This window comes from Carassius carassius, chromosome 5, assembly GCF_963082965.1.
Source record: "Carassius carassius chromosome 5, fCarCar2.1, whole genome shotgun sequence".
NCBI lineage: Eukaryota > Metazoa > Chordata > Actinopteri > Cypriniformes > Cyprinidae > Carassius > Carassius carassius.
The window spans coordinates 11,171,603-11,195,527 of record NC_081759.1 but is presented as its reverse complement, the minus strand read 5'-3'; the positions used below and the strand labels follow the sequence as shown (position 1 = coordinate 11,195,527).

Sequence of the window (23,925 nt, the reverse complement as noted above, 5' to 3'; positions counted from 1 at the left end):
TTAAAACATGACAATCAAATTTAGGCTGAACAAGGAATCTATACGCATTTTAATACATTTTAAACTTGATTACAAGTATTTATGAAAAAAAAAATGTACTTTTGTTATTAGAAATGTGTACATCGACCTTTCTCGACAGCAATTTAGTTAAAATGATGCATTTATTTTTGTTCAGTTTATATATATATATATAAAAGGTTGGGAAGCGCTGATATATTTGATGGTTATAACTGACCACATCAGACAATTTAAAACTTATTGGAAAACAATGTTTATTGTAACTCACTGCTTCATTTGTCAGTCAGTTTAAGGTCAAAAACAATTTCTGGCTTGGACAAGAGCCAAATAGCCCTACATTTTCTGCAGACAGCTCAGGATGCTCTTTAGGGCCATACACAGTTTTTTTGAGCAGCACATTGGCATTAACATACAACACAACAAAGAATATTTTTTGCACTTAAAAGATATTTCTTGAAGTTTATTTTCAAAAAAAAATGTCCCCCACTTTGATATTTGTACAAATAAATGTCTCACAAACAACCTGGGAAACATATGATGACTTCAAAGAAACAAAAACAGTGAGATGATCGTTCTTTTTTTTCCCCTCCATTTCTTTCCAGGCTAAAGTTGCAATTTTCATAACAGTCATTCTTAAAGGTAATAAATGATTGAAACATACTTATTTACGGTTTTTTTTTTATATATAAATTTTGAAATTTTCACAATCCTAGAATAACTTACTTTTTATATTAACACTTCTCTTACAGCATCCAAACTCGTTGATATGTGAAAGGCTGTTGAGAAATCAAGCCTCCCTTCCACTAGAAGTCAGCACTGAAGTTCAAAGATCTACAACCTTTTAACCATATAAGAGAACCGTTGATTCCAGATTTCATGGTTAACCACCATATAAAGAATTAGCATTCACTACAAGGTTATTTCAAAGTGAACTTAAAACCCTCTTTCATCCTAATAGTCATTCAGTGCAATAAAAGGCAGGTAAATTTGCTACTGAGTAAACTACAGATGCTTGCTTTTAAGTGACTGAAAGGTTTAGGCTTACATGGTGGTAAACACACAAGTGAAAACCCACACAAACTTACAATAGTCTTTTGTGCACTGTTTGATTCAAGGCATAGTATTGCAATTACATACAAATGTTGCGGGATCATGGAAGCAGGACCCTAGAAAGTTTGATCGTCATTGCAGGACTCCGTCCAGTGGCCGAAGACCTCACAGATGTCACAGTAAGGTCTTTCATCATTGGGACTGCCGTGATAGGTGGTGTGTGGTGGGGAATCTAGCATCTGGTCCTGTGTGGGACAGTCCTCTGTGTCGTGTAGGTCAAAGCAGTCACATATGTCACAGAAGACACGGGGAGGGGGTTTCTTTTTAATCGTTGACTCGGTGTGACTAGGTAGAGAAGACAAGGGTGTAAGATACTATGTAACAGTGTATTTACAGCTTTTTTGTTTGAAATTTTTTATTCAGTTTATTTTTTACACATTTTGCATATCATCATAATAAAATGATGGATGAAGCATGGATAACCCAAGCTGAAATAATAAATTTAATTCTAAACAATACATATGAATTAAGTAAAAAATATTATACATTTAGAAATACTTTTCTATGTATGTATGTACACAGATTGACATTTTTGTTTGAAGAATTGAAAACCAAGTTACAAAATCTCTACATACCCAAAATCAACTAATATAAAATCAGTAAAGCTACCAATTAAGTGAAAAATCAGTTTGAAGATAAAAAAAATAAAATAATAATAATAATGGTGAATTCTTGGGATTGTATGCTGACATTTAAAAACAAAACACCTGTTATGACTGTCCATTTCACTTGGACCATTTCCATTGAGCGCTGCTTCAGCCATCTTCTCTAGTTTCGATTTTAGGTCTTCGTTCTTCCTCTGAAGATCCACAATAACCGAGTTCAGGAATTCAACCTTTCCAAAAAAAATAAATAATAATAATAATAATATAAATAAATTAATTAATCAACAAGTTTCTCAATTCAAATGTGCAATTCATACATTTATAATATTATAAACCTGCAGAAAGCCTGTCCAATTTTTCTAAGATTATTATATGGCATCTATTCTTATGGCATTGCTTATATATACCTATACGATTGATTTATAGTTTATAATTTAGCTCCACACCAGCTACCACAGCTATATTTATGGTGAGAAACAAATAAAAAATAAACTATAATAAACTATATAAAACAACTAATTGAATCTGTATGTGATGTTTGTGATGGTTAACCACAAATTCAAATTTGTAGGAATTCTTTTACACACAAAAATATCTGTAAATGTGTTAAAAAGCCAGTTTTAACTTACCATGGACAACAAAAGTAAAGAGATTCATGAGAAGATTCTGACAAAAATATCCTATATATTATAATTAGAATACTGATTAAATTTAATTGTGCAACTTTTAATCAGATTAATTTAATTAAATTTGTAGACAACTTAGATAAAAAATAAATAAATAATAAATTAAAAAAGTTCTGTGCGTCAAATGCCTAAAAAGAAATTGCATTAAAAAAAAGTTAGAGGTTAATTTAAGCAAACTTTTTTAAAGCACGATTTAGAGTGTATCTGATGTTATAGGACAGTGGGCCAAACTAACAGTATGCCATTACAATAATGGACAAAGATATACATTATAAAGATAAAACTTTCCACTCTACATACCTGCCGCTCAGCATTCTCCTTTGCCTCCTTCCATGCTTTTAAAGCAGAATCATCTGGTTGGAGCGTAAAACATACAAATCTGTCATGTAGATTAAACATAAGCAAGCAAGCAAGCACATTTTTTATTTATATAGCACTTTTCTAAACAAGTTAATGCAATTCAAAGTGCTTGACAAGGAAACAATAGTAACAGCAATTAATAAAATTAAAAGAACAAAAAAAAAAAAAAAAGTTAATTAAACCCATTAAGATACATGATAAAAATTGAATTTATAAAAATCAAAGTATGAGTAAAAATAAATAAAAATACATCATTACAACAAAGCAAAGCACAATATAGAAAGGTTTCATAAGATTTTATAGGAAGGCCTGACTAAAAAAATATGTTTTTAATTTACATTTAAAGCTATTAATGTTTTCAGCACATCTTATGTTCTCTGGAAGGTTGTTCCAGAGGTGAGGAGCATAACGGCTAAAAGCAGCATTACCAAATTTTTTTGTTCTACTACAAGGTACATTTAAAAGAAAAGAATCTGAAGATCTCAGAGTCCTTCTCGGTTCATATACTGTAATCATATTTGAAAGATAGTCAGGAGCAAGTCCGTGCAATGCCTTATAAACTAATAAAATATTTTTAAAATCAATTCGAAATCTAATAGGTAACCAGTGTAATGACTTTAATACAGGTGTAATATGATCTCTTTTTTTGACTTTTGTCAATATGCGAGCGGCGGTATTTTGGATTAATTGTAATTGGTTAATTGTATTCTTTGGTAGACCTGTAAGAAGGGCATTACAATAGTCAAGTCTGCTAGTAATAAATGCATGCATTAATTTTTCTGTATTGCTCAAAGAGAGAAATGATCTTACTTTAGCAATGTTCTTGAGATGATAAAATGCTGTTTTAGTAATATTGCGTACATGTGCTTTAAAATTAAAATCAGAATCAAAGACAACTCCTAAGTTTTTTGCCACTTGGAGGAACCCCACATGGTACTTTATAATATTCAGACAAGGTACTATTAATGGATACTACAAATGTTCTTTCACTAAGATATGATATAAACCAATTTAAAACTGTTCCAGATAGACCAACAAAGTCACTTAATCTATTTAAAAGAATCTGGTGATCTATTTTATCAAATGCTGCACTCAAGTCAAGAAGCACCAGAACTGAAGGCCAATTTCTGTCAAGGTTTATGTTTATATCATTTACTACTTTAATAAGAGCGGTCTCTGTACTATGATATTTTCTAAACCCAGACTGAAACATCTCTAGTTTCTAATTATCATTTAAGAATGTACTCAACTGATTAAAAACGATTTTCTCTAGTATTTTACTTAAAAATGTAAGATTTGAAATGGGTCTACAAGTACAACACACTTATAATAAGTTAGATTTAGGTCAGTTTAAGGTAACAGTTACAGCATATAGGTATTTCTAAGCAAAGTTTGATCCCAAAATGCAATGGCAGAACTACAGTCTTTTATATTTACATTTTATATTTTTGTAATTATTTTCATTTTTTTTTTTTTTCAAATGTGCATTTCAAAACGTTTTATTTACTTTTAACTGCTGGAATAAAAAGTTGTAGCGTTGTACCTGAGGCATCATCTCCTTTGCTGGTGATCTGAGCGTCAGCTAAACTCGTCTCCAGATTCTTCACTCGATCCTGCAGTAAAGTATTCTCACTCTTGTGAGACTTCAGATTGGACTGCAGTACCTGTGTCATATCATGCAGACCTGCTATCTGCTTGCAAGAACCGCAAAGAAAAAAGAAAAAAAATCAAGCAAAACAGAAATTTGCACACACACACACAAACCATAATTCAAAAAGATTCGTAGACCTCGTTTCTCAGAGAGTCTAATTCTTTGTCCTTCTCTGAGATCAAGGCACTCTTTGTTTGGAGAGATTGCTGTAGTTCTTCCTTCTCTTTTTCCGTTTCTTTTGTTAAAGTACTTTCCCTGTACAGAAGACAGATTGCATGATGTGAGTATTCTCCATTCATAATGCAGGAATGTATGGTCAAGAATGTCTATATTAAAAAAAAAAAAACAAAAAAAAAAAACAAAGCAAAGATATCTACACATGATAATCAAAATAGTATAAAAGTTCCTGTAGTTGCTCACCTCATTTTTATCTTCTTCAATTGACTATTAAGGCTGTCACACTCCTTTTTGAACTGTAAGGAGGAACAAATCAATATTTATGCAAAAAGTACAAAATTATTAACAAAATATTTTGCAACTTAGTAAAAGAGCCTATAATTTAGAAACCATAGCTCACATAATTCCAATAGCATGAATAAATAATAAAAAAAAAATATATAAAGATATTTCTGCCCTAGTAACCCTGACCTGTAAAACACTTGTATTAATTTTATATGTGCAATTTCAGGACTGATTTATCTGAAAATTAATATACCACAATAATAAAGACTAAAGGTTCTTGCACACGGAGTCCGAAATTTTCATATGCGTTTTTTTTCATATCCATCATCCTAAAAATTCATCATGCACAGAAACCTTGCACATGGAGTCCAATGCGTATTAAATAATCTGTTGTGAAAAAATTTGCAAAACAGTACTAAATACAGTCTCCAAGCAGGATTTTGTAGTCCCCTCGCTTCTTAAAAAAAGAAAGAAATTGGGTCCATCGAATCCTGAGATATAGAGAGGAAGGAAAGTTCCCCATCCTTATTAAAGGGTTAGTTCAACCAAAAATGAAAATTAGGCTGCATTTTACTCACTCCCGAGGCATCTTAGGTGTATATGACTTTCTTCTTTCAGACTAATCCAGTCGGAGTTATATAAAAAATTGTCTTTGATCTTTCAAGCCATTTCATGGCACTCAACGGGTGTTGCATTCCTTCAGTCCAAAAGACATGAAATAAAAAGCGCCCTGCCATTAAAAAAAAAATTGTCTCAGACGGCTCCAGGGGGTGATCACAGGCCTCCTGTAGCGAATCTATGAATCTATTCTGAGAAAAAAAATCCTCAGAACTCACTATGCAAGGATCTTTACAGTACTTTGTGTCGCAAGACTGAGTAAATGACCTTGACATTCGGAAATTGCAGAAAATTAAACCCGAACCAAATTATTTTTTTTTTAAGAGACAAACATTTTGGACTCAGTGAGCAATGGCCTTTACAAGGGAAAAACTCCACAGTTCCAGTCTCTGAACAAAAACAAACTGTCCAAAAGTAATAATACGCAATAGTGAAAGTCATATATTTTAAGAAATGTTGCAGCTTGGAGAATTGCTTTACAAATATGGTGTGTAAATGTATCACTATAATTATTATATTTGAAATATATGCACAATCAGCAATTATTGGGGTTCAAGTACTAGAAGCTCATGTAAATAAATACTAATGTATGTACTGTTAAGTGTGTTTGTACTTAAGAGTTTACTTGAATTTAGAATCTCCACTAATTTTGTAAGTTAGGGTTTGATGAAACAGCTTAGAAAAATACAAGAGACATGCTTATGGACAATATAAGTATTACAGCCCATCGACCATCATTTACATATAAATACAGATAAATCGCTAATCATTCAGAATTAGCTTTTAGCCCCCATGAAAATCAGAAATTTATTAAATTTGGTGGGGCTTTTCAGACTATGATATTGGCCATGTGTAACCAAGTTTTCTAAAGAACATTGCATTCACAAGATGTAGGCCAAAATGTTATAATGGACCTCACGCACAAATATAATAGCCTACATCTCTACTTTATGAATCAAACAGTTGCAATATTAGGGTTTAGGTTGCAAACTGTAGTGTCCTCAGAAAGTCCTGATGTCTATGTAAAAATTTCTGTAAAGCTTGGACATTGTGCTCTGCAAATAAAGGTAAATTGGTAAAAATGTGAAAAATGTATTATATCTTCACAATGCTCAAATAAATTAAATTACTTTGACAAAAGATAGCCTCAAGTCCATTTTACTCTGCTCTTCAACAATTTTGAATTAATTTATTTTGGATGTCAATATGTTCTCGTACTGAGATCACCACTATTATTCTAATCAAAACATACAAAAATATTACATAAACAGCCACACTACCTCATTTCTCAGAGAGTCTAATTCTTTGTCCTTTTCTGAAATCAAGGCACTCTGTGTTTGGAGAGACTGCTGAAGTGCTGCTTTTTCCTTTTCTGATTCGGTTGTTAGAGTGCTTTCCCTGTGCAGAAGACAGATTGTGGGATATAGTTGAAACAATTAAACAAATTCCTTGATACACGACTCCATAAATAAATTCTCTGTTGTTCCTTGCCTTATTTTCATCTCCTTTAATTGATCATTAAGGTTGTCGCACTCCTTTTTGAGCTGTATTCAGGATGAAACAAATATACCTCTCAGATTTAACACATCAATCATCGCAACATTGCATTTAAAACTAAATAATTTACATAAAACACATCATTGATCCATTTCATTTTTTAGCATTGAAAACTGCTTTGAAATCAAACAAAAATGAATTGTGCTTAATGATCTAGACAATCGGTTAACATACATTTAGCAGAATGTTACTGTCTTTGTGGCTGCTGGCAAGTTCCATGGTTAACTTTTCCTTCTCATCTTTCAGAGCCTCCACTGCCTGGGCTTTTTCAGCAGCAGCTTGTTTCATCTCCTCACTGAAACACACAACCAGCGTTTATTCAGACAACACAGAGACACAAAGTGAAATCACAAAGGATTCCTATTCCACTTGTTCTTGAAACAACTATAAAACGAAGCAGCTCTCAACAATTATCTAATCTATTAATTAGGCTATATTTGCAAAGACTGTTACACTAAAACTTTGGTGACCGCTATTTACTGTAGACCATGTGCTTGTCACACAGGCATTATATAGTACTAAAATGGGGTGTATGTCCATATATGTGACCATAGACCCCAAAACCAATTGTCCATTTTTCGAAATTGAGACTTAGATATCACCTGCAAGCTGAATAAAAAAGCTTTCCATTGATGTATGGTTTATTAGGATCGCACAAAATTTGGCAGATATACAGAAAATATGGAATCTGAGGGTGCAAAAATATCTAAATGCTGAGAAAATCTACTTTAAAGTTGTCCAAATGAATTCTTAGCAATGTATATTTCTAATCAAAAATTAAGTTTTGATACATTAACAGTAGGAAATTTACAAAATATCTTCATAGAACATGACCTTTACTTAATACCCTAATGATTTTTGGCATAAAAAAAAAAACGATAATTTTGAACCATACAATGTTTTGTTGGCTATTGCTTAAATATACCCCAGCGACTTAAAACTGGTTTTGTGGTCCAGGGTCACATATATATATTCACATTTCAAACTAAACATTCAAAAGGATGGTTCACCCCAAAAATTTTAATTCTGTCGTCTTTAACTCACCCTCAAGCAGTTCCACACCTGTATGAGTTTCTGTCTTTTCTAACACTAGAGAAGGTATTTTGAAGAATGTGGGTAACCAAACAGTAGCTGGTAGGCACTGACTTTCATAGTCCTGAAAATAATACTATGGAAGTTAATGGGGACCAGAATCTGTTTGCTTACCTTTAATTCTTTAAAATAACTTGTTTGTGTGTGTGAGTGAGTGAGTGAGTGAGTGAGAGAGAGAGAGAGAGAGAGAGAGAGAGAGAGAGAGAGAGAGAGAGAGAGAGAGAGAGAGATCAATTACATGAGGGTGAATAAATTACAACAAAATTTTCATTTTAGGGTGAACTATACCTTTTCCTATAAGAAGGAAAGAAAGTTTTCCTTCCCTAGTATTATCTAAATATAGTTGAATTACAAACAAAGAAAACTTAATAAATACCATTAGCAGTGTGAGGCAAGATTTAAACTGACTGAAAGCTGTTGAAGACACTCACATCTCTTTACGGAGGCTGCAGATCTTCTGACTGTCAGAACTCAGACTCTCTTGATACTGTGAGTTCTGCTGCTTCAAAGCATCCAGCTACAACAAGTACAGAGAAAAGCATTTAGAAACATCCTCTGATCATCTAAAAATATACACATTATAGGACAAGGATGACCTGAAGCAGGCAATATAAGAATTATGCAAAATTCTGAACACATCTGACAAGAGATTTGCATAAAGTTCTGCTATCTCATGTTTTTAGATAACACAGACTCTTCCTCCAGTTTGCAAAAAAGAATAGAAACTGCAGGTGCAGGGTTAAGACATTCTGCAGGTTAAAAAGCAGAAATGTGAAAGTTCATACTTTTGTTCAAGCATTTACAAGAATTATTCAGCAATACTAATACTGCATTATTACTAATTCATGTTATTTGATCTGTAAACTGGTCTTAAAATCATACTTGACTTTGTAGTTGGATAAAATTCTGTTTATGCATTACTGACAATTTTGGTGGGTGAAATTTTACCCATGTATCCTAGCTAGTGATTGAAAGACTTAATATAACTGTACATTTAAGACTAGTAAGCACTTATGGTCACATGTATATTTCCTAAGTTTTGTGGCAATACTTTCTAAACAAAACAATTTTCGAGTCACCATGCAATCATAACAGACATTTCTTTGTTATAATTCTAAATTATTATAAAGTTAAAGGTGATTTATCAATTTCCATTATTATTTTAATGTGCTCTTACAATCTTTAATCAAAAACATTAATGATAATAATCTGTCCTCCTCAACAACCAATCACTCACGTGAGATCACAGTGATCGCGAACAATCATTTCACAATGGACATAATTACATAACCATATATATGCCTACTTTTATTGTTTTACACGTACAGTTAATGAAATGTTGGATGCGCTAAAACATTGTTTTTTATTTCTGATAAATTCTTTAGCAGTTGAAGATGTTACCTCGTTTCTCAGAGAGTCTAATTCTTTGTCCTTTTCTGAGATCAAGCCACTCTGTGTTTGAAGAGACTGCTGAAGTGCTGATTTCTCCTTTTCTGATTCACTTTTGAAAGTACTTTCCCTGCACAGAAGAGAGATCGTATAATATGTGCATTCTGCATGCAAGGAACAAATTTAACTTTAGTCATCATTTACTCCCCCCTCAAGGCGTCCACTTCAGTGGAATGTTCACACTGCTGCTTTCTATGAAGTAAAAAGCATGCAGCTCCAAAAAGCATAAAGTTTTCAGATTTCAAATCACATATTCCTTCACCAGCTGAGTGACTGGAGATTAACAGAAATGCCATTGCACGACTTCTGAAGACTTATGTATAGTTCACAAGTCATAATGGACTAATTTTATGATGCTTTTAACATTTTCTTTCAGAGAGATTTCCTGGTCATTTTAGGCTCTCATTGTATGGAAAAGAGCAGCTTGAACATTTTCCTAAACATCTCTTTTTTGGTTCCACTGAAGAAGGAGAAAGTAGATGATGACAATTTTCAAATATTCCTTATTATATGAGGTAGAAGTAGGTCAATGACAGAACTAAAAATCAGGCCCAGACCTAAAAGAGTCTATAAAAACAGCCTATATGTCTATAAAAAAGCATGTATAAATTGCTATAGGACAGATCAGTTGAAACAAACACAGTCACTGTCCGTAACGCCATCTTGATACTGCAACAAATTCTCCTCTGTACATATATGAACTTTCAAAAAAAAAATATATTACCTCATTTTCATCTCCTTCAATTGGTTGTTGAGACTGTCACACTGCTTTTTGAGCTGCATTAAGATAACAGCGAAGAGAAATCAGGATATTTACTTCTCACAAAATATATAACAAATAAATGAGAACAAGATAATATAAAAAAACAAACAAACACAGAAATTAGTTTAAGCATCTGGATTTTGACAGTAAAATATTACACACATTTTGCTTAACATACATTTAGCAGAATGTTACTGTCTTTGTGGCTGCTGGCAAGTTCCAGTGTTAGATTTTCCTTCTCATTTTTCAGAGCCTCAACTGCCTGGGCTTTTTCAGAGTCTGCTTGTTTCAACTCCTCACTGTAATACACAAAATTATGTTTATTAAGGCCTCTTTTGACTCCTTTGAACTGCAGGAGAACCACTGTTTTACGCTGTTCCCCAAAAAACCACACTACAATGATGTCACATTCGAACTTTGTCACAAGTGAATTTGGTGTTGTTGATTGAATGTAGTGACGCAGACAAAAAACATGTAATGATAACCAAAGAATTTGAGAAAAAGACATTTATATAACTACTTCAAGGATAAAAAAAAAATAAAAATAAAAATCCCACAATAGATGTTCTATTAACGGTGTCAATTATTTGTAACATGTTAACCGGCAAATATTAAATCACAGATTTATTTTGCCCAGCCCTAATAATAATTTGAATGAATATCATACAGAAATTACTTAAAAGGTAAGTTCACCCAAAAATGAAAATTAAGCCATAAATTACTCACCCTGAAGTCATTCTAGGTGTATATGACCTTCTTATTTCATACAAACCAAGTTGGAGTTATTTTAAAATTTGTCTTTTATCTTACAAAAACACTGACCTCTATACGTCATCCGCCCGGAACTGCTTCCATTTTACAACAGTGAGTGCAAGGCTAGATTAAAGTGATTATTACGTTTTCAATATGGATATTTTTCTTACAAAAACACATCAAATCGCTACAGAAGGCCTTTGTTCACCCCACCGGAGCTGTGTGAGACACTTTTTTTTATGGATTAGTTTTTTATTTAAATTATCTTGGACTGATGCAGGGCAACAACTGCTGAGTGGCATCAAACAGCTTGAAAGATCAAAGACAATTTTGAAAATAACTCCAACTGCATTCGAATGAAAGGAGAAAGTCATATACACCTAGGATGACTTCAACGTGAGTAATTTATGGCCTAATTCTCATTTTTGGGTGAACTAACCCTTTAATCTACACAATTCCAAAGAATTCAGTTGTAGACACTCACATCTCTTTACTGAGGCTGCAGATCTTCTGACTGTCAGAACTCCGATTCTCTTGATACTGTGAGTTCTGCTGCTTCAAAGCATCCAGCTACAACAAGTACAGAGAAGACAATGAGCAGCATGAAGTAGACATTACTAAATATAAATTATTCTAGGAGAATTATCTGAGGAGAAATAGCCTATATGTAGGATTTAAAAACAAATTTGCAGCTCAAATTGGCATTTACACAAGTTATCTGAACGGCACATTTGTATAAATTGCGCTTTTACCAGCAGGCCAACTTTCCCAGGAAGATGAATGTCTATTTAGACCTTACAGATGTAATTCCTGTAAGTTTTTACAGTTTTTCCTCTCTGTAAACAGTACTTTGAGGATAGATACAGCACATTTCTTTATTTGTGGTGCTACACATTTGCCTCGTAAGCTTCCATTGTGTGACAAATAATTAATTAGTAATTAATGTACAGTCGAAAGTACTTCTCAAAGTAATAATAATAATGAAGAAGAAGGTTCATTCTAAGGTTCTATAAAATCATAAATTCAGAAAAGTTAAAATAGACTGCTTAATGTCTAAGTGCAATAATAAAAAATACATTAAATTGTTTTAATGACATGCTTTTTAATTATTAATATTTTTTTTAAACCATTAACATAGAATTTACAAATATTGAAACTGAAAAAATAAATAAATATTGAACGGATTTCGAAATTTAGTAAGGTTAATAAAAAATATTTTTTTATTCAACTTCTAATAAATTAAGTTTCATGATTTCAATAAGACCTGATTTTGATTACCAAAATCTAATTTAACCATTAAAACAGAATACACAAATATTAAAATTGAAAAACAAAGAATCTAGAAAAATTTAAATGAAAAAAATAAAATAAAATTGGGAAACAATAAAAGGTTTAAAAAAAAATATTATTAGTAGTAGTAGTATCTGTGAAACTCAAGCCCCTTTCACACTGCAATTCCGGCAAATACATGGGTAATGTGTCCCGTTGATCTTCCTTCAAAACACCTGGTAAAAGAGTCGAATAACGTGCATCATCACTACGACATGGCATTAGATCTGGCTTTTGTTCACACAGCGCTCGTTCCGGGACTGAACCCGGAAATGTCACTAGGTCCCCGACCAGGGATCAGTTCCGGAATCAATCCCGGGACGTGTTTGCTTTCACACAGAAGGCGACCCGGCACAGAAGGTTTACCAGTGAGACTAAATAAAAGTATGCTATATAAATACATTATTCCAAAATGTTAAAATCAAATAATGTTGGTGCGAATAAAACAAAGATGCAAAGTGTTTCATTCATCCAACTAAAAGAAAACAAATTAGGGTACTGATTCACATCTATATTTTTTTACTTGAGCCAATGAAACACAGCTTCAGTGCACGCAGAAAAGGCTCTTATTTGTGCACCTGTACACCAACGGCTGATCGCTTCCTGCTATCTGTGCCTCAGACATGTAGCTCTGCACTTCCAGTGCTGAACGGTTGCCCGTGTCCTGAGCACAGATTTCAAAATACTTCCACACAAATGACATGATAGCGAACGATTACAATGTAGTATGTGCACGCGGGCGCATTTCTGGAAAAAATCAGCCGAAAAAAGACCAAAAACCGGCCGGTTCCGATTTATGGCCGGTCAACCGGTGCATCCCTAGTCAGAACTGCAAAAAAAAAATGGTAGAAGTGTCACAATCCTGTTACCAAAGACTAGAAATCACACAGAGATGACATGACTGTGACACTTCGTCCCTTTTTGTCCCTTCTATGACAAAGGTGTTAAATGTTTTACCTTGGAATAATTCTTCTCTAACCTCAGCATGATTTTACCTTGCACTGAATTTCTTCCATTGAGTTCTTGAGCTGCGTTACCAGAGCCTCAGCCTCAGACTTGTCTTTCTGAAGTTGTTGGTTCTCCTGGGTCAGTCTCTCCAGTGAAGCCTGTGTAGTCTGTTCTGCTTTCTCTGAGACCTACGTGCAAATTAAAAGTAGGTGAAAAGTTCAACCTGAGGTCACATTCTGGTTATGATTAAACATCATGAGACATTTAGCATAGTACAGATTAAATGCTACATTTGATAAATTTTACCATTTCTTCCAATAGTTTTTATGGATTTTTAATCTATTTGTCTATTCTAGTATTTTCACTGCAAAGTTTAAGACCTACACTTACAACTGCAGTACATGAATAGTCCAAATAGCCCCATGCTCTTTCACAAATTAAGTATTATGGTCTTACTGTAGCTTTTTCTTTGAAGGTCTTCAACTCCTCAATCTGTTTCCTCAGCTCCAGGCTTTCATCCTGAGACACTTGGAGCTCCTGTTGCACTTTCTCAAACTTCCTGTTTATTTCCTGCATTTCTTTTGTATGCTGTTCCACAGCATCTGCAAGAGCTTTCTCTCCCAAAGCAAGCATGTCTTTGGATTTAGCCTGATTGTCTTCAGCACCCTTCTCCTGAGGAGTCATGGGAAAATGGCAATTTTCAAGTCATATAAGAGTGCACTTGATAAGCAGAATGAAAAAGGGGAGAAAATGACCAGAACTGGCAGAAAAGTTCAAATCAATTTAAATTAAGAACAGGAATTTTAAGAAAATTAGAAGTGTTAAAGAGGATAGTTAATCCAAACATGAAAATTTAATCAACATCTAGTTATGTTGATCCATAAGACTTTGGTTAATCTTTGAAAAAAAATGAGGATATTTAATGAAACCAGAGAGGTTTCTTAGAAAACTTTTAAGATCAACAAAGTTAAATCTGCTCAACGTATTAAGTAATCATATCTCTTCAAAGGATAATAAATCCTGGAGTAAACTGACTGATTCATATGGATTAATTTTACGCAACCTTTATGACCCTTTAGGATCTTCTACATTTAGGTTACCTGGACCTTTAATGGTGAGACAGAAACCTTTCAGGTTTTCATTTAAAAGTTTGTACTTTGTGTTTTGAAGATGAATAACGTGATGCAGGTGAGAAAATGATGATAACTTTAATTTCTTGGTGAAATAACCATCAAATCATTACACTTAAACAATAGAATCAGACAATGTCTTTATTCCGTTGGGAACACCAAGTATGTGATGGGAGGAGTTTAACAGTTCTCACCAAAAGCTTGATCCTCTCCTGCAGGTTGGAAAGCTCTGCCTGGTGTCTCTTCTCAAGGATTTTGGCTTCCTTCTCAGCCTGGACTTGTGCTTGAGACCATTTCTCCTCAGCCTGAGCTGCCTTCTCCCGCTCCTCTTCAAGCTGGTTCTGAAGCTCGTCTAGTCTCCTGAAATAGGTAGGATTTGTGAATTGGGTATGAATTACTAAAATAAGGCTTAATTAGTAAGATTACAATTTAATCTACCAAAATATAAGGCCTCACAAACTAAATTACGCTAAAGTAAATGGAGATAAATACTTTCTGTACAGTATTGTTTGTAAGCATTTTAATCAAGCATATTAAAGCAAGACCTTTCTTTCTCCTTGATATCCTCATTCAGCTTTGTTATTAGAGTAGAACTGTCTCCTGATGACTTTGTCATGTCCATAATATCATTCTCAAGTTTAGATTTGTCTTTGGTCAGCAGCAGTATCCTTTCTTCGTTTGCTTTCAAATTTCTCTGTAAACCTTAAGATGGAACAAGATACCAAACATAATTACAAACATGACATTTTAATTAGTTCTTTCACAGATTCATATTTCATTGAAGAGCTTGGTACTGACCAGCAAACTGACTCTTCATATCCTGTAATTCAGCAGAGAGAGATGTGCATTGTTCCTCTTTATTCCTGAGCTCCTCACGTAATTCTGAAATAGACAGCAAATTAGCCGTGCTGAATGTAAAGTTCAATAAGGTTTACAAAATTGTACATATTTCAAGTCATAACGGTGTAATCTGTGCATACACATACCTTGATTAGTCTGAGCAGATTTGGCTTGATCATTAGATGTTTTTTCAAGATTCTGTTTCTAGAAAATTAAGAATGTGAATTGTGAATTTAATTCCTTGTATTTGCTTTGTTATTTTGTTGTGTTGTGTGGTGCATTAGAGGATCAGCACAGTCAGAGTGGTTTTTGAGTTTAACTCCTACATTTCCTAAACGTAGACCCCCAGAACCCCACCTTCACCACTGCCACTCAAGCAGGCTATAATCAGCAATGTCATTATTTCTGCCTTTCACATGTACTTGTGATACTTAAATAAATTGTTCACCCAAAGATGAATGACCTCTGTGACTTACTTTCTTCTGTGGACCACACAAGATGATATTTTGAAAGTCAGTGGGGTTTACACAACATTGGACCACACTGACTTTCACTGTATGGGCAAAAAAAAAAACAGTAAATGTGAATGACAGAATATTCATTTTTGGGTGAACTATCCCTTTAAGTGCTTCTACTATCAGTTATTTTAGTGCCATTTTTTTTTTTTTTTTTTCTCCATGAGATAATTTAACTAGTCAGTCAGTTTACATTCAGTTATCTTTCCACAGTCACTTACCAGCTCACTAACTTCTTGCTCCAGAGAGCTCTTTTCATGCAACAGGCCATTCAGCTCTTCCTGTTTACCCTCTAGTACGGAGTTCAACTCAGTGACCTAAAGCAAGGTGTAGCACCATAATGGAGGGAAATGATGGGGGACAAAACATGAGGAAAGTCACACACAAAAACTCAAAGTTGCCAGTCATACAAATTGGAAAATAAAAGTGAAGGACTGAAATATCATGGAAAATAACATCTCAGAACACTCTTAAGAACAGTGTTACCATTGATGTATAGGGCTGCATGATTTGAAAAAAAAAAAATCGGATAAAAATTGCGATTGTGAATTAAAATAATAAATAAATCCAGGTTTGTTGGGTCACACAATTTAGCAAAGAAAAATTGTAATTGTATACATTTTATATGGCTATAAAACAAAAATAGCAAAAGGAATTCATAGTACCAAATAAAAATATAAAATACTAAATAAACCAAATAAATATCTATTATAATATTTTACTATAAAATAGGAAAAACATTAGAGTGTGTGTGTATATAGATAACACACATAATAATTTGGTTTGCAAACACTATTAATTTGCTTTTCACAGCAACAGTGTTCCTTTTACATAGTAGCAGTTTAAAATATTTATTGCAGCCTAAATCTCAACTTATAACATTAATGTAATTAAAATAAATATAAAACAAGCTATTTGTCACTGCCAGGACATGAACGTTTTTATAGAAAGTATTTTATAGTTTGTTATAGAAAAACAAGTTATGTTCAGAGTCTAGAGCCTCGAGAGGCACCTTCCTATGCACGATCGCGGGACCCATCGCAGCAGAGTGCGGCGTGGGACAACACTTGATGGGTGGGTAGAGACTCGTGTGAGCAGGATGTGGGAGAATAATTAGGGTATGCACACACTAGGCAATCTTAACCGTGCCGGAGCGCGTTTGCCCCCCAAAGTGTGATCGTTCCGTTTAGCAGTCCCTGGCTCAGTTGTAAGAGGTGGGCAAGAGTGCGGTTCAGTTATATATAGATCAGTGAGTGTGAGCGCTAACCACACCAGAGTGCAGATCTTCTGATACATGCTACATGATTACGTGAATATTTCCAAACCTACCTCACATCGAATTCGTCCAAATTCGTACGAAGCGATATATCTGTAAAGCAATATATTGTGAGAGGGACATTTGTTATTGGGTCCCATACAACTCAAAATAATAAACCACAAACAATCGATTTTTAACAAAACGATTTACTCCACGTGCTATCGGAATCTTCCTATTTCCAACTTATAAAGTCATGATTACGAGCTTGTTGCATTCTTTTCTGTTAAAAATAACAGTGGACAGTGGTTTGTGAATGCTGATGCTTAGCCTAAATAATTTGATCGGGAGCACCCCCTCCTGTGACCCATGATTTGTATGTATGTGTATTCACTGCCAGTGAGCAACAGACTTTCATAACGCGTGATAAAATAATTGTCGGCGTTAATCAATTAATGCGTTGCCCAGCCCTAATATATTATATTCATTTACATTTATCATTCTTTACCTCACATTGACATACTGACAGTGTCAACCTGTTTGCACATTTGCCTCTTGTACATTCCTGTGTATCTTAATATTTAAGACTACAGTATAATGCACATATGCACATTTTACATCCCTGTGTATCTTAATATTTAAGACTACAGATTACTTTCATGCACATTATTTTGGGTTCTATATTTAACTCTACAATATACATCTTTTTTATATTTTATTCTTATATTTTTATTGTTTACTTTTATTTCATTCTTACACAGCTATATTTATGTATATTTTCATCTGTGTTGTTTTCTTTAATAATTGCACTGTCCATGGAGTGGACCTGACTCACATTTCACTGCTGGTTATATATGCTATATATAATTTTGTATGTGACGAATAAAAATCTTGAATCTTAAATCTTATATATATATATATATATATATGCACGCACGCACACACGCACAGATAGATAAGATAGATAGATAGATAGATAGATAGATAGATAGATAGATAGATAGATAGATAGATAGATAGATAGATAGATAGATAGATAGATAGATAGATAGATAGATAGATAGAGATTGTAAAATTACAACACTAATATTTATGGCTATTTTAATATCCATCAAACTTTTATTTTGACAGCAAGTAGCTGCAAAAATTGTTGGCACATGTTGAGTTCCCAAATGCAGGTTAAAGATACCCAAACTCAGCATAGATGCAGATATGTAGTTAGTTTGGAGCAGCATTTACTGTGAACTGAGCCGCTCTGAGATGCTGCAAACAATGGCAGATCATAAGCTGCTCATGTATGAACTCAGTGCTGCACTTCACTCAAACACAGCACATATATTTTCTTAATTAAATCAGTCTTTGAAAATTTACAATTTGCACTAAGCCATACTGTGATTGACCTTTTTTTTTTTATTAATCATGCAGCCCTATTATGCAGAATGTACAAATGACAAAATCAAACCATAAGAATGAATGACTGAAAATGAATGACCTGAACACCACTGATGTCAAATTTGGCACAATGCGCCTTCAATTTGTCAAATGAGATTTGAAAACTAAAGCAAACAGAATGATTCCTGCCTGTTTGTCATATAAAGCTATTTTATGGCTTCAGAATAGCGGAAATGCTCCTAAAATTATTTTAAAATGACTTATCACTGAGCTTTTATGCTGAATAGAAAAGAACAACTTGGACATTCTGCTAATGGTATGTGTTGATAACAGCATTATATTTATATTTACTCTCATTGCATTGTATGAGGCATGCAATCAATGTTTCTACAAAATAACTAATAGAAATTATTTTTTATATAAACTACAAATAGAAATACTATTAATCAAATTAATAAGCACTCAACTAGTGCTTTTTTGTTTACAATCTACATTTGTTATTTTTGATCTAACCATTATTTAATCACTAAATGGTTTAGGGTGTCTTGGAATATCTAAAAATAAATGGAGTTCTCACTTCAAAGAACAGCTTTTTTGCCAAAATCTTTGGCAACTTCTGTTGATTGTTCATTATCAGCCTTTGTAGATTCCTTGTTATGCATGTTCTATTTGCAAATGGACAGGAAGGCCTACCTTTTCTTCCTGAGATCTGGACTGGCATTTTGCCTCCTCTATTTGGGTCAATAACCTTTGCATTTCTTGGTTCCCTTGACTTTGCTGTGACTGCAGAGTCTGAATGGCTGTTTTTAGCTCCAGAGCTTCTTGTGACTTTTCATTCAACTGCTGACCTAACTTAACTCCCGTGTCCTCTAGCTCTTTTACCCTGAGCTCAGCACTGTGAAGTTTTCCCAAGACCTCCTCCATTTCCACCAGGTGCTGCTCCTCTGCCTTCTCCAAATTGGTGCGTAGTGTTTCTACCAGCCGTTCATTCTCTTCTGTGACTTTCAGGAGCTGTGCCTGGTGCTCTTTGGCTTCACCTGTCCACCCCATGGTTTCAGAAGCATGTTTGTTAGCAAGCTCTTCGAGCTCCAGTTTGTGTGTGAATTTCAACTGTTCCAGAGCATTGTGTACCTCTAGCAGCTCAGATTTGCTTGCCTCATGGGAGGTTTTGAGCTCTTCCAAGGCTTGCTGGTGTGAGGACTCAACTGATGCTAGTTTAGCACGCCACTCCTCAATGATATTTGAATTCTCCTCCTTGGATTTCGCCAGCTGACCTAAAAGCTGCTCGTTATCCTTCGATAAGCGACCGGAGGATGACTGGAGCTGTGACAGAGATTCACTGTGTTCTTTTTCTCGAGACGCAAGCATCTCACGCAAGGAAGAGAGCTCTGCTTGGTGACTATCCCTTTGAGTGGCCAGCTGTGTACTGAGGGAACAGAGTTCCTCCTGGAGTACTGCCATGGTGGAGTCAGTAACCCCATCCTGCCCTGGTAAAGCTTCCAGTGACTTACGGAGTGCAGCTACCTCCTTATTCCTCAACACAAGATCCCGCTCCAACTCCAATATACGGGACTTCTCAGAGACTGTGGCCACCTAAAAGAAAAAAATGCTCTTTTAGTTAACTATTGTATGTGTGCTGTATGGATAAGTGAGAATGAATCTGGTGGTATGGATATGCCCATCTTTTCAGGTTTAAGTGGCTAATTTAAATATATTTTCATAGAAATATAGTTCCATTCAATTTATAGGAGCAATGTTGTGTAAGCCAAGTAAAAAAAATAAAAAAATAAAAATACTGGGACAGAATTGGGAGGATTAAGGACTTTACAAGAGGGTGAACAACCACCAACCCAAAACTGTCATCTAACTGGGTTCCCACACTTGAATGGATTTACATTTATATGCCAGTTGGTTTGATTTATCTTAATCCAATTTAATTGAGTAGGACCTTCAACCCTCTGCTTTACACTACCTCTCTATAAAAGACTGCAATAGCTGGGTTCAGTAAGTAAAAAAAAAAAAAAAAAGAACTGATTTTTAACAATAACCTATAAACTTTTAAACCCTGCTGAAAAAAAAGTACATTACCCATATTTGATGTAGTGGTGAGTGATTTTGTAATAAACATAAAATATATTTTGTCTATATATACAGAAGTGGCCAAAAGTGATGTCCGGTCTAGGAAAATAGACATCATTTATTAAAACATTTTAAGGATTTTGTAAGCATAGTGAATAGTTGTGCTATGGGTGTAAAATTAATATATCCACTTAACTGTTTCATTTGTAATAATGCAATGAAACAACTTGTATCATACAAGAAAAAATAGTTAATAATTATATTCTTATAATGTTCTTATATTCTTATGTTTTTAATGTATCCTTTTATCTCTAAGCTTTTTGTTTTTCTATGCATTTTTGTACATAGTAAAATAAAATCCACATTCAGTGATAAACTGTAGTTTGCTTTTTGCCAAGTAATTGTGTCCGCTAAAAACCTTAACTAAGTGTTTTCATCGTCACAATATATTTAGATCTTGTAGGGTCATTAACTCTTTCCACCGCCAAACAAGGAATTTTCCAGGCTTCCTCTGTTATACACATGGGGGCGCTATTACGCATCTCCTGATTGAATGAATGATTCAATGAATCCAGAATGTCCTGATGAAATGTTACTTAGTGAAATGTCATTACTGGAAGTGGTAAAGCACTGTGCTAGTTTTGGGGGTGCTGATGGAAGCGATCTACTGCATCTTTGCTTTGATGATGGTAATGAATATTATATATAAATGCAATATCGCAATTCCGCATTATTGACAAGTAAACCGCAGAGGAATGCAAGAACCTCAGCAACTGCTACCGGTTTTCTTTTTTCATAAGGTTGTGCCCTTCTCGTTTACACTTAATGCATGTGGACTGAATATTAACCAAGTAGAGGGTCCATAGAGTCACACTTAACAAGCCTAAACAGACAGTGAATGAGAGCGAGATCGACTGAGCCTGTGCGATAACTTGTGTCTGTCCTCCAGGCCTCCTCAACTTTTTGCTCATAATGGTGCTATATCCCTCTATGCTTTGGGTTGCTAGGGTGCTCTAAATGGTTGCTAGGGCGTGGCTAAGAAATCTTGAAGGTGATTTGTGATTGGCCGTTAGCTGCCCCGAGTCAATCGAGCCCTCCCTCATGTTTCTATGACACTTCTATCCAAAGTTATTAATTTTATCTTTTTCAATGGAAGTCTATGGAGCTTGTTACTATCGTACTCTATATGGTTGCTAGGGCGTGGCTTGATAGCTTCATAATGATCCTGAGAGTCTGATTGGTTGCCTGATCAAAATGAGCCCACCCCCTTGTCTCTATGACACTGTGATCTAGAGTTATGTTCAATACAAAATCCCTATGTAATTTCCCATAGTAGGAAAAACACAGTGTTTCATGGGCGATCTCTCACCATAGTATGTCTATGGGGCAACTTTGGGGGGCTCATGCGCCCCAGGGGTACAACTTATACCCCACTGCGGGGTATGTTCTCGCACAGCCTGATAGCCTCTCCAAATGTGGTGATTCACATGTTTCTGCAAAATTCTCTCTCGGAGCTACGATCCGTCAAAGTTTTCCATAATGCATTGTCTATGCGATTTTTTCGGCTGATTTTTCGCCCGCTGTACGAACATCGTACGCCCGATCGCTTATAAAAGTCATAGCACACCATTCCCGAATAGGCCGCACGATTTGACGCCTGTTTCGTTGGTCTGTGACAAAAACTCTGGGACGAGTTACGCGCCGAAATTTTGTACGGAAGAAGAAGAATAAGTATGTGAGATAATAATAGTGATGCTTTGCCTCCGGCAAGCACCACTAACTTTGCCTCCGGCAAGCACCACTAATTATCAAAAATGCTGGCAGTGGCTGGCAACTTTTTTCAAAAAGTCTAGTAGAGAAAGAGTTAGCAAATTAGAAATATCCTCTCCGGACATCGGTTTTGACCACTACATATACACATAAATCAACTTTAATCGAGTAATTTTATATTTCTTTACATTTCTTTGAAACCGTTAAGTACACTCTTAAACCTTTGTCTTTTTTCCGATTTTTAAATACAGGGTTCATACAAAAAGTGCTAAATGAAATTCAGGACTTTTAAGCACTTTTCAAGCACTACATTTTTGGTTTTCAAGGACTAAAATCAGTGAACTCGCTTATCAAACAATATTGTTATTATCTTTAAAATTCTAATAAACTAATAATACAAAATGGCAACAATAAAGTGCAGCACAAACACGTGCTTATCGCTTTCCTATTCAAAATGTTTTTTTTCATGAATATATGATTGAACTGAAGATTGAAAGCACTTGGGAAACAATGAGCTATATCACCACTTATCAACATTAGGGTGTGACACTACACTTAGCTCACAAGATATACAGATACTTGATTATTTTGACAGTTGAGTCATCTGATATTTTTAAGCAATACAATTTTAATTGAACAACCCTGATAAAATAGGCTTACATAATGTAATATGCCTACACAAAATATGAAAATAACATTAAGTATATTATGTATTATAATGTATAATAAATATAATTATAAACCCAAATGAACAGCACATGCAATAAAAGGCCGAACAACATAATGCAAGCACTATCAAAAGTTTTACCACAAACACTACTTATACTAATATCGCGAGACCTCTTTTCACCTCGAGTAATTTTGCGCTGCATCGTTAATTTTGCATAAAAATATGGTTTTATAGAGAAAACAAAACACTTATTTCATATATACTGCCCTTCAAAAATTCAAGTACTTCTCATGTACCTTCTCCAAAACATGGCCGTTTACAGGACTTACATTTCAAAAAGTCAATTCAAGTACTTCAAGCACTTTATGCACCTTGTACGAACCCTGTAAATAATTTTGTGCTTCTAATAAAAGTTGTAGTAATTTGCTTTATAGGTGGTGGTTTGGTTCATGGCTTAAAATGCTTTAACAAAAAAAAAATTTTTTTTAATCCCTATGGGAAAAATACATGGAAAAACCAAAATCCAGAACCAACCAGTGCACTCTGTATATAAAATATATACAGTGGAAACCAGATATTTACATGCACTTCAGAAAAAAAACACAAAAACTTTAATTTCTTTACTGTCATACATTAAATCAGAGTAAACATTTTCTGTTTTAGATCAATAAATATTAAAATATTTTTTGCATTTGTTAAAATGTCAGAATGTTTTATCACTTTCATCAAAGTCAGAAGTATACATACACTAAGTTTAATGTGTCTTTAAACAAAAAGAAAACTCCAGATGATTCCATTCTGAGCTTAAGTAGCTTCTGATAGGTTAATTGATTCCATTTGAGTTAATTGGTGGCACACCTATGGATGCATATA

At 34.3% G+C, this 23,925-nt stretch overlaps 1 protein-coding gene across 4 annotated transcripts in view; it reads right to left on the bottom strand.

Moving 5' to 3' along the window:
- Positions 1 to 247: 247 nt before the first annotated feature.
- LOC132140785 (CAP-Gly domain-containing linker protein 1-like) overlaps positions 248 to 23,925 on the bottom strand; it is a 60,616-nt gene continuing 36,938 nt past the window's right edge. For 2 of the 4 annotated variants that reach the window (XM_059549761.1, XM_059549763.1), the window contains 22 exons: positions 19,227 to 20,126; positions 16,108 to 16,203; positions 15,518 to 15,575; positions 15,330 to 15,413; positions 15,077 to 15,233; positions 14,726 to 14,891; positions 13,858 to 14,073; positions 13,449 to 13,589; positions 11,609 to 11,694; positions 10,550 to 10,670; positions 10,333 to 10,385; positions 9,561 to 9,678; positions 8,591 to 8,676; positions 7,242 to 7,362; positions 7,002 to 7,054; positions 6,791 to 6,908; positions 4,851 to 4,903; positions 4,568 to 4,685; positions 4,323 to 4,470; positions 2,720 to 2,772; positions 1,836 to 1,963; positions 248 to 1,413 (listed from right to left, as the gene is read on the bottom strand). In XM_059549761.1, the coding sequence (XP_059405744.1) occupies positions 1,185 to 1,413; positions 1,836 to 1,963; positions 2,720 to 2,772; positions 4,323 to 4,470; positions 4,568 to 4,685; positions 4,851 to 4,903; positions 6,791 to 6,908; positions 7,002 to 7,054; positions 7,242 to 7,362; positions 8,591 to 8,676; positions 9,561 to 9,678; positions 10,333 to 10,385; positions 10,550 to 10,670; positions 11,609 to 11,694; positions 13,449 to 13,589; positions 13,858 to 14,073; positions 14,726 to 14,891; positions 15,077 to 15,233; positions 15,330 to 15,413; positions 15,518 to 15,575; positions 16,108 to 16,203; positions 19,227 to 20,126 (3,303 nt within the window). In that variant the 3' untranslated portion in view covers positions 248 to 1,184. The remainder of the gene's footprint in view (positions 1,414 to 1,835; positions 1,964 to 2,719; positions 2,773 to 4,322; positions 4,471 to 4,567; positions 4,686 to 4,850; positions 4,904 to 6,790; positions 6,909 to 7,001; positions 7,055 to 7,241; positions 7,363 to 8,590; positions 8,677 to 9,560; positions 9,679 to 10,332; positions 10,386 to 10,549; positions 10,671 to 11,608; positions 11,695 to 13,448; positions 13,590 to 13,857; positions 14,074 to 14,725; positions 14,892 to 15,076; positions 15,234 to 15,329; positions 15,414 to 15,517; positions 15,576 to 16,107; positions 16,204 to 19,226; positions 20,127 to 23,925) is intronic. The other 2 variants (XM_059549762.1, XM_059549764.1) reach the window with 2 other exon arrangements.